At 36.6% G+C, this 11,762-nt stretch overlaps 1 protein-coding gene across 1 annotated transcript; it reads right to left on the reverse strand.

Moving 5' to 3' along the window:
* Positions 1-644: 644 nt before the first annotated feature.
* map3k8 (mitogen-activated protein kinase kinase kinase 8) lies at positions 645-9,916 on the reverse strand. Its single transcript, XM_067429321.1, has 8 exons — positions 9,767-9,916; positions 8,568-8,895; positions 8,170-8,340; positions 5,600-5,861; positions 4,537-4,643; positions 3,972-4,124; positions 2,002-2,248; positions 645-1,923 (listed from the first exon to the last, which is right to left on the reverse strand). The coding sequence occupies exons 1-8, from the start codon at positions 9,796-9,798 to the stop codon at positions 1,799-1,801; spliced, it is 1,425 nt and encodes a 474-aa protein (XP_067285422.1). The 5' UTR covers positions 9,799-9,916; the 3' UTR covers positions 645-1,798.
* Between the last annotated feature and the right edge of the window lie 1,846 nt (positions 9,917-11,762).

Here is an 11,762-nt window from a genome sequence, read left to right on the forward strand (position 1 = left end):
TGAATAATAAATTCTGATTCAATTTTTTTATTGGATGGCGAGTACAAGAATTATATACAGTATAATACAGTACAATTATATACAACTTTTTATGATTTTCAAATGCTTATTTTGATAACCCCAGAACCCCTTTATATTTTCTGTCCAAAAAGTCATTGAGTTTAGATTATTTTGTGATCTTTCAGCACACAAAATATTCAGTAACCCAAAAAGTGTTTGAACTTACTCACTAAATGACATATCTTATTATTATCAGCAATTTTTTTTTGCACCTTAGAAACAAGGCCAAGATCAACACTGAGTAATACCTTTTGCTCAATGATGAATCACACATTATTCATCTTTTTTAGTACATATATTTTATATAACTTCCCCCAAGTAAAAACAGAGAGAATTCCTACTCTTAGGTGATACTTATCACAGACAGACTCTCTGGTCTTTCCAGAGTGACTAAGAAACTTCTGAAGAACTGCTTATTGCTTGAAACTTTGACATTTTTTGGTTATCTGACATCTCAACCGTATAATATGACCAGTATAGTATATTTTCATATTAGGAATCATCACATGAATAACTAAAAATCATGCTGATTGGAACAAATAAAAACAAGCAATCTTTTTTTCATATAGATAAGACAATAAAAATTGGTTATTGTTCAAATTTATTGAGTTTTTTTATGAACACGATCATTCATTTGAAACATTGCAGGGAGGATCTGAACAATTTATTACATTTTTGTCTGAATGCATGGGTTATTGTCTTGCATTGCAACTACTCAACAAAACACATTCCATGGGAATATAAACCTGAGATGATTTTCAGTCTCATCTGAAAACAATTTCTGGAAGAAAAATATTGGTGTAGTGTCCTCTTTTTTGTTGTTGTTGCCATTTCTTATTTTTACAATGGATGTATTATCCAGGGATCTCAGAAAAAGCTAAAGATGAGGCACTTCCATGGGGATTGCAAAACATAAATTAAACAGAAATCATTATTGAAATGATTTGCAAAAGAAAGAATATTTGACCTTAATATTACAGTCATGTCTAAGTAGAATAATACACATTATGATTCATTTTTCACACAAATCCCTACAAATGTAGGTCAGAACGCATTTACATTAAGATAACACAGGCCTGCCTGTTATTCACTGGAGATACATACATTTTTAACATACATAGCACTGCTATGGTCAATATAATAATAATAAAAATCTAGTATAACAATCGTTACTCTTTTACTCTCATTAAGGCCCGCCCTTATGTGATCAGAATACATAATCAATGCATCTAGCTTTGCAATTACAGTATTTATGTATAAAGCAGAGAGTATATGGCATGCACAACATATCAATCACATATTGTTTATCACCCAATATTAGAGATGCATTTTTATACTGTAAGTTATAATGTTGTGATGCATACATTTATTTTTAAACAAAATAGTGTATATATTTAATATTGGTGCATCACTACTATGTATTTTATACACATTGTCATTATATTCATGCTCTTAAAGCACAGACAAGGAAATGCATTAACAAAACCTCACAAACTTTTCATCAAACAATAAAAAGCACAGTTGTTTCTTCTCTTCAACAAGTCCTGAATATCTCTTGCATTTAAAAAAAGCATCTGTTTCAATGTCCATACAGCGCACTGTCCTCATTTAGGACGCCATATTTGCGGAATCCTCTTGTGGGAGAGTTTGGCTCCACCGAACTCATGTATCCATGCATTTCTGAAAGCTTGTATATGAATGCAGACACCCAACTGGTCCTCAGGAAAAATTCACTATACTAGCCATATTCATTGGATGGTGGTCCTCTAACCAGATTGTAGTATCCAGCCAAGGCGCCCAGATCTATATAGAGGGAACCTTTCTTCTTAGAGTGCCCGGAATCCTCAGTGTACAAAGAAGATTCTGCGAATACAAGAGTACAGGATCTTAAACATGCCATTAAATGAATTTGCCATGAAATGCTGTAGGTGTGTGACGTACCTTGAGTGCTGTCTGAAAGTTGACTATGCTGTCGCAGCAGTGGATGAGTGCCCTCCTCCAGCGCAGAGTCCAGACTCCAACAGCGTGGCTGGTCTTCCCGAGACGGATGAAGGGCCTCCTCGTTCAGTAATTCCGTTGCAGAGCTCCTCCGTGCGGGGACCCTATCGAGCGCGTGCTCCAGGAGCCTGTGCATCGCGGGGCTACAGCTTTCAGGTATGTCCTCCAGCGGAGGGGCCTGTTTGTGGATCTGCAAAAAAAGATTGTGAAAATCAGGGGCGTAGCTACGTGGTGGCCAGTGCCACCCCTGATATGAAGCTTGGCTGTTGCGCAAACAGTTTGACAGCATCAACGGCTGATTTTCTCCGCTCAACTATGACACTGGCATAAAGGCCACGGCCACACTCAAGCTGAACTCCACTCCAGTTGTCACTTCACCTCTTAACAATACGGAAAAAATAACAACGCCAAAAATGTCCACAATAAGTATGGACATGGCAACATTGCTTTCCATTCACACAGAACTCGTTTTTGCATTAACAAACACAAGATGGGCAAAAAAAAAACGTTCAAGAGATGCAAAAGACACAAGATCAATGGTCAAACATATCCGTATACCGTGTATTTGCATTGATAATAAATGGAAAAATAGTGCAGTGTTATGCAAAAATGAGTTTTGTGTAAACAGCCTTAAATCTATGACAATTAACCACCAAACTCTAATTCATCAGTTCATACAATTTAAGAAGATACTTGTGTTCCATACGCAAACAATTATAAAGGTTTGTTCTCACATTTGAATGCAGGTTTCACTCTTGAAATTTCAATGAGTACCAGGTTATTATCATTAACAAAAAACATTTAGATATTAAGTCATTTTCTGTCGATTCGAAGCCGGATTTTTTGCCTCCCCACCCAGATGAAAATGGTGAGACAGATGCATTTGCCAGCAACCTCATGCAAAGACACTGCGCATGAATTTACATTCAATTACATGAAAAGGAAGTATAGTATGTGAAAAGGGAACTGAAACCAGTTGGACTTGCTACACAAATGGTGACCGTTGCCAGCTTTTAGTCTGCTTCCATTACATGAGCAGTGAAACATGCAAAACTGCCACTGTGAAAGTAATCTGCACAAGATAGAGGAAGCTTAAACTGCTGATAGACTGCAGACATTTTTTTTAAATGGAAGAGTTATTTAGAAATAGTTTGCAATGGAAAGCACTTGCCATCACAATTTAGTTATTATAAACTATTATATCTTGTGATACTTTTTTTGTATAGTTATGGTTTATGGTTAAAACAGGAAAACGAATGAAGAAATAAAATAATAAAGAAAAAAATACTTTTTTCTAAATGAATAAAGAATTATTACTAAAATTATATTAAAATTAGCATTTGCTAAAGGTTAGTAAAACTAATTTTAAAAAAAGAAAACATAATTATTGAATTTATTCACAATTTGTTAATAGTAGTTTAAATGGAACAACAAATAAACAAAAGGAAAACTAATAGAGAATTTAAAAAATAAAGAAAGAAAAAAATAACAATCAAAATTATTATAATTATTATTAAAATTATACAGAATTAGCATCCTTTAGAGTGGTTTAAATGGGAAAAAAGGGAAGCCCAAAAAACGAATAAAAATAAAATAAAAAGACTGAATTAATAAAACTATACATTATTATTATTATTATTATTATTATTATTATTATTATTATTAGTATTATTAATTAGCATGAGATATGCTTTGCTAACAGAGACCTTTATGTCATGAAGTTATGACATCAGCCTGGATGGCATTTCTAGGTTTTGCTCTGTGGTTAATGCATATAGTCATTTTTTTCATATGGTGAGGTTTCACCACGTTCAGGGACTCTCCCTAAGTGCAATAAAATAAATACAAACAAAATATAATTAAGAGAGCAAGCATTCTGAAACACCACAATCAAATCGAAAAAGCACACTCACTATGTAGAGATACGAGGGGTAAGCTGTTCGGGGATATCTCCTAACCCATGGAGGACTGCCACTCATCATGTGTATGATTGTGGTTCCCAGACTGTAGATGTCCGTCTTTGTGTTGTGTCCTCGACACAGAACCAGCTCTGGACTCATGTACATCTGCACAGAAGGAAAACAAATTTATTATTCTATGGTGGGAATCTTCAAGGCATGCTGGACTTTCCACATGGGGCAAAATATTTGGGTCTTTTTGGGCCTTTCCCAGTTTGTTAGGGAACATTCAGCTACTAGAGCAGGAAAGCGAATCTCTTGTGTGTGCCATCTAGTTTTTCAGATCTCCTTTCAGTTTGTCAGAATTGCGCTTTGACTATTAAAAAAATTGACATACCATAAAACAATAATTATTTAGTGAATTTCTAAAGGACATCCGCCACCTGCATAATGAGGAACTGCCAAATTCTGCATGGTTTCTAAATACAGACTCAACTTAAAAGTAACATTTAGTCACTGCACAGTGACTGACCAAATATGGAAAAATTCAAGTGTGCAAAGTGACCTTAAAAGCACTCACCTCAGTGCCACGCAGGTCCCGAGGAACATATACATCATCTTTCATCTGCACTGTAAGACCAAAATCCACCAGCACGGCTTTGGCGGACATCAACACAATATTACTGGCTGCGGGGACAAAAAGAGAATTGAATTCATTTCTACATTGTAACTATATTTTGAATGTTTCTGCAAAATTGAGGTCGTTCAGTTTGTGTATGTGCTGCACCAGAAAAGTAGCAAGGTGTTGTTTTCCAGAAACAGAGTAAGGTCATTACTCATGGGGTGGATTGAAAAACAGATCACCAGAAGTCTCAAAACCCCCTTTTCTTGCTCTCCCTTTATATTTGACACTACTTAAAATAACATGTTTCCTCTCCAAGCCAAATGTCAAGAAGGAAGCCAACCCTCAAAACCACAAAGCAGGCAACTCTGATTGGTCACTCATTTCACTGAATTTCTCTCTATCACTCAGTCTTATTGAAATTTGAAAGCACTAGTTAGACGGATGCCCTGTTGAATAAGCCCCTGAAAGTAATAGATTTGAGTAATCACATCTGTCTTCTTCCTCCTCTCGCTGTCCTTACTGGAAATTCCAGATGCCTGAGAAGTCATGAGCTGCAGCTCTGATTGGCTTCTGAGTATGACTAAACGGCTGCAGAATGTTGTCTGCTGCAACCCCACCATATTAAATTGTCGTGTTCCTCATCTTTGAAGGGCACTAAAACACTGAAAAAACGTCTCCTGCCTGTGGCCAATCCTGTCAATCATTTAACACTGCTGTTTCCTCCCAGCGGCCTTGTTTTAAGTTTCGTCAAATAAGCTGAATACCTTTCCTGACCACATAGTCATTTTCTGACTCACTTACAGAGCACCTTTTGTTGCATTTAGGAGGGAAATAACAGTGTTTTTTGCTGCCTGTGGTTGCAATGAAAAAGTACTGAACTGATTCTGACCCTGCTTTTGAAATATGTTTTGAACCATTTTAATTCAAAGCAGCTGATCGAACACGGTTTGGTTGGAAGCTGCAGTGATATTTCAGAATAAAAGAAAAAACCCTTTATGATGCAATCCAAAGCTCTTACGTTTGATGTCGTGGTGTATAATGTTGTGAGAGTGCAGGTACTCCAGGCCTCGCAGAACCTGCTGGGAGACCCAGATGATCTCGAATTCTCTCATTGGACCACAGCTTTCCAGCTTCTCCAGAACTGAGCCCCCTTCGCCCGCTTCCATGAACAAATGCACTGTCTGCTCCCACAGCAATGCCCCATACAGCTCTGCTATGTTCTCGTGTCGGAACCGGGCTTGGATTTCCACATCTGCAGGCTTGAAATGTTCCACGGGAATCTGGAGAGAAAGTACACTCAACTTATTTCAGACCGTATGGAGGTTCACCAAAACTTATACTAAAATGCATAAAAAGATTTAAGCATACATGCAAAGAATTTTTTATATGGACAAAATACAGATGGCTAGAGGTAGAACCCAAACTGTCATTTATTTGCCGTCTACCCATCTATGATCTATACCAGGGGTGCCCGGTCCTGTTCCTGGAGATCTACGTAGCAACAGAGTTCAGATTCAACTAAAATGGTGTTTGATCAGAGTTGGAACAGAACTTTGCAGGAACAGTTTTGGGCACCACTGATCAACACATTTCCCCATATATACTCAATATTAATTATAAGAACCACACTTCCACATCTATTTCGAAAGTACTGAATTACTATATTAATATATTACTGATTAATATATTCACCTGGCTTCTTATATATTTTTCTGTTTTGTCATTGTATTATATATACGTGGCTGGTGAATGCTTGAATCTTTCCACGTTTTGCCACAAAATTACATTTTAATACAAGAAAAGCGAAAAGCTTTTATTACGAAAGCTGTTTCAATACTCTCTATCTCCCGCTCTCTCTGCTCTCCCACTCAAACAGGACACACAATCGCAAAGAAATGTGTTGTCAGCACTGCTCTGACGATTTTAACGGTAAAATAGCTTAAAATAAGTTTAGCCACTTAAAAGCTACATCATATTTCCAACTAGCGAGGTAATTAATCTGCTGTTCTTACATTACATTAGTAGACGCTGCTACTGAACACTGTTGAAAGAGAAGCACAGACTTAAGACACATAATTCACTTATTCTCTTGCTCTCTCTCTCATAACTGCATCTGCATTGATAACTGCATTAGTCTGCTATCAATGGCTCAATCCTCTCTTACTAGCTCTAAAATTACGTTTTGGAATTAGCAACGGAGCGTTTGAAGGATAAAACCTTACAAATGTCTTGAAATAAATCATCTGAACAATGTTTCGAGCTATGGTAACCATAGTATAAGCGGAATAATTGCTGTTGAATTATTGAAATATCTTCTCGTCGTGACTGCATTAACATTGCATTGTAATAATTCAACAGTCCATCATCAATTATTCCTTACATGCCCGCTTGACTGATTAACAGTACTTCCAAAACATCTCTGAAATGTTTTGAAAAATCAATTATGCCATTTTTTTGTTTGTGCATATGCCAGCGTCCGCGACTGTCACTGAGTCCGCAGATACACATCACAGAAAGTAGTGACCTTCCTGAATGAATCGGTTCATCAACAAATTGGTTGAGTGAATTATTTAATGACTCATAGAGTCGCCACATAATGGCGTAAACAACTTTTGCTCTTGCGATATTGCTTAATTGTTCCAGACATTGGCCACCTTCACCACTAATTAATTACAAATGATTGGATCAAAACCTTAAAGGCCAAATTAAAAGGGTGAATGTTTTATGATTTAGCAACACCCTGTTAAAGTAATCCTGAAATCAAAACGGACAATCATTTTTCCATGACATATCACTATTTTTTTGTCATGTCATGATTTTTGATCCAAATAACTTTCCCTCCCTCTTGCAACAGCATCTCTTCTCTGAAGGATGTGTTCAATCACATGAGATTGCAGCAATAGCAAAATGGGCCAAATCAACCAAGTCCCGTCCTATTATTCTTTTGTTTTTCTAGTTTGATAAGCCATATCGTCACAATAGGAAAGAAAATACAATCACTACTTCCATTTCATGCCGACTTTATATTGACCACAAGTCTGAAACAACTTCTCCCACTAGACATCTGCACTCTGCCACACAGTTAGACACGTCTTTGTGGGCTGCGTGTTTCCACGGAGGCGTTCCTGTAAGCTTCCTGTGTACGTTAGGGCCATTCTCAGTTTCTGTTCAAACAGAACAGACTGCAGACTGACCCTCTGAACATTTTAGAGAAACTGTGTTATTTCCCAAATGTTCTCTTCCTCATTTTAATATATCAGTACCACGAGTGTTTCTCTTTTCATAGTCATTTTTCCCCCATTGTTCATAAATCCTTGTGATCTTACATGGTGCTGCATAAGATTGTCACAAGGACACTATTACATGTGCTATCTGTATTAGATTTCCATATGAAAATGATGTTTACTTCATGCTTGAAATTCTTTTATTGTGCTTTTAAAAATGTACTTTTTTGAACAAGTAGTACAAAATATGTTTTTCCTTTAGTCATAAAAGTACACAGATTCCTAGACAATGGAGTGAAAACAAGTACTTTTGCCAAGAAAAAAAAGGCATTCCTGAAACAATTATCTGCATTCCTCAACTTACTAGTTTGCATGCCATTCGCTTCCGAGTTTTGGTGTCCTGAGCCAGATGGACCTTCCCAAATGAGCCTTTGGGAACATGTCCAGGGCCCAGGGGCTTGTAGGTCAGTTTCCACGGAAACAGAAGAACGTCCAAGTCAATGCGATAATGCCCCTCCTTAATGACCATGTCTGTCTGCAGGAACAAAGAAGGGCGTTTATGAGAGTAAGGCTATGACAAGTATAAACACTCCTTTACACAAAGTTATTACTATCAGTATCAGTAATTAAAGGGATAGTTCACATAAACATGAACAGTGTAAAGACGTTTTAAATACATTCACTTACATAATTATGTAACCTTGAACTGTATTTGTCATGGACCGGTATCCTATAATTAAAATAACTATCGATAAAGCTTACCTTTTTTAGCAGAACTCCCATTTCTTCACCCGTCTCTAAAAGAGAGGATGTCTTTGAGACCATATTGACAAAGTCCAGGAGGTCGGATGCTGTCCCGTAACGGACCTTTCCAGGATTTTGTGCATGAGTGATTAGATCGTGTGTCGTTTCCTCATTCTCGTCCATGTCTTCTTGCGAGAAACTTTCCTCAAATGAGACCCCTGATTCCACCTCCTCGTCAACACAGAAGAAATGTTCTGCCTCTTGGATGAAGTCTTCAATGTTCATGTGAGCAAGAAGCAGTTCTATACCAGCATTTTCATTCTTGTACTCCATCCTTGATTGAATTCTAGAACAAGAATGTTTGATCGTTACAAGAACTTAATTGATGTAATTACATGCATGCAGTCATGTTGTTAGCACTCATATGTATGTGTACAGTGTGGTCAGGTGTTTCCTGATCAGCATACTTGCTCTATTTTGCCTGCAAATGATGCGTGGTTTACAGGGGGTGGGAAACCCCAAGATGGGGTTTCTTTTCAAAACAAATGCCAGCAAAAACTTTGGTAACCCTTTACTTAAAGCCAGTCATAATGCATTATAAAAGTATTCATATATTATATTCATAATGTACATCATAATGCTTTATATTTTTCATAAATAATTGTGACCAAAGTTAAAATGCATTATAATATTCGCAGATTCTTTGTTACATATGAAATTGGTTATTTGTCACGTTTTAATGCAGTAGGCTATCTAAAGGTGTATTATAATGGATTATAAGTGTGGTTAAAATTATTCGAGACAATACATTATAAGATGCATTACAAGACATAATTGATGCACTAAAATAATTGTATAATGCATTACACATAAAGGCTTCAAGTAAAGTGTTACCAAAACTTTTACATTGCAATAAGGCCCTTCCACACAAACAACCTAAATCTGGAAGTTGACACCCCACAAGCCCAATTTCCCCAAAAATACGGTGCTGAAACATTCCGACAGCCTCATCTCCTGAGATATCTTTCATGTAGAATTACTAATTAAAATACTTTAATATAGATCAGAAATTAGGCAACTAACGACTGGGTCACTGTCAATAGGATAGTGTATATTTTCATATTGTGACAATAGAGCTGTTCAAAATAGGCTAGTTCACATGTAGTACACGAAAAACAAAACGATATAATATGTATAAATAGTAGCCGTTTGCCTACCTTTCGGTAAGTGTGTTCACAGCAGGGCACATGCTCACTGATTATCCATAGTTCAACTTCCCACTGAGGCTCTAACAGACTGACGCTCGTAGATAAGAGAAATGAGCAGCAGCGCCTCCGCTCCGCGCATACGTCAACTGCGGTTTCGTTTTCTCTTTTCAGCGAGGTATTTTCTCATTGAGAGGTCACATATCTGCTTACTTCTGCCACAGTCCCCTATCAGAATGTTCCGTGGAAAATTTAAGGATGTCATTTGCTTTCATCTTCATGATTCACTTGTTCAAGAGTTACCTTAATAATCTCATTGTAGCAAAGAAAAACATGGCACGTAGGTACTACTAACTAATGGTATAAAAACACCCACGTGTGATCCCTTTGATGTAAGGTTAAAAAAAAAAAAAATTCCTTACCTTTCATTCCGAGTCGTTCGTGAACGATGTTCGTGAATGATAATCAACATAGGTAGGCTACTTTTAAACGTTCAAAAAATAACTTAACGAATCTTTTGGTAAACAGATTAAAAAGTGACTCAAGTATTTGCTATAATGTCATATATTTCGCATAACACACAAATAAAAAAGACTGATAGACATGAAAAATATTTTTTTTTTCTCTTAGCTTGGACGAGTGTTTCACAAGCTCTCTTGCACTTGGCTGCATGTCGCCTTCTGGGTTGCACCTCCCTGCTGAGTCTGTGCTATATATATATATATATATATATATATATATACTGCATTTATTTAATTAAAAATGCAGTAAAAAACGTAATAGGCCTACAGTGAAATATTATTCGGATGTACATCATCTGTTCGCTACGTGAATATATAGGCCTAGTAAAGTGTCACTTAATTTCTGTGATCAAAGCTGATTTTATCAGCATTACTCCAGTCTTCATTGTCACTAATCATTCTCATATTAGGATTTGATGCACAACAAACATTTATGATTTTTATCAGTATTGAAAGTTTTGCTGCTCATGGTGCTGCTTAATTTTTGTGGAAACCACCATACCATTCAAACATTTGTGGCAAAATTAAAAAAGAGAGAAATTAATACTTTTGTTGATCAGACATAGGCTACATTAAATTGATCCCAAGTGATATTTTTAATATTACAAAATATAATAATTTATTTAATAAATGCTGTCCATTGAACTTTCTATCGTCAAAGAATCCTGAAAAATAAAATGTATCATGGGTTCCACAACATTTTTAAGCAGCACAACTGTTTTCAACACAGATAATAATCATAATTGTCTCTTGAGCATCAAATCCTCATATGAGAATGATTAGTGAAGGATCATGTGACACTGGAGACTGGAGTAATGATGATACATTCAGCTTTGACCACAGGATGAATAAATTACACTTTACTATATTCCATGGTTATAGATTACGCGGGACACGTGTCCCATGCACTTTTAATAAACTGTATTTTCGTCCCCCGCACTTTTACTGGGTCTTACCGATTACACACACATACACATCATGCTTAATGTTTTATTATGAAGGTGAACACATTAAAATTCACCTACATAAATGAGTTTCACAGCACTAACACTGTTTCAGCTTTGATCGCCTCAGTAAACACGTAATAAACGGGGCGTTTAAGCCTGCTTGCCTTTTATGGTATGCTTTGTTGCATTACATTTACTTCACCAGGAGATGGTGCTGCAATTTCTATCTGAATGAAGCTTCGAGTAATAAACCATTTTCGACACAATTGTATCAGAAAGCTCTGCTCTAGTTTCCACAGCTGCAGCTACAAATGTTCCTGCTGATCCTGCAGCCTATCTGGCAACCTCAAGTCAGGGGGGAGATCGAGATGGGAGACACCTGCAGTACCAGTTTTGGCCACAATCTTAAGTTACATACACTTCCTTTAAAGTCAGCCGCTGTTCATTATCATGTTCTTTTACATACTCTGTTATTGAAAAACTGTTGCCTTATTTACTTTGAACAAAAAACAAACAAGACCTTTGTCTCAAAATATATTC

Source organism: Pseudorasbora parva, chromosome 21, assembly GCF_024679245.1.
Source record: "Pseudorasbora parva isolate DD20220531a chromosome 21, ASM2467924v1, whole genome shotgun sequence".
In the NCBI taxonomy this organism is placed as follows: domain Eukaryota; kingdom Metazoa; phylum Chordata; class Actinopteri; order Cypriniformes; family Gobionidae; genus Pseudorasbora; species Pseudorasbora parva.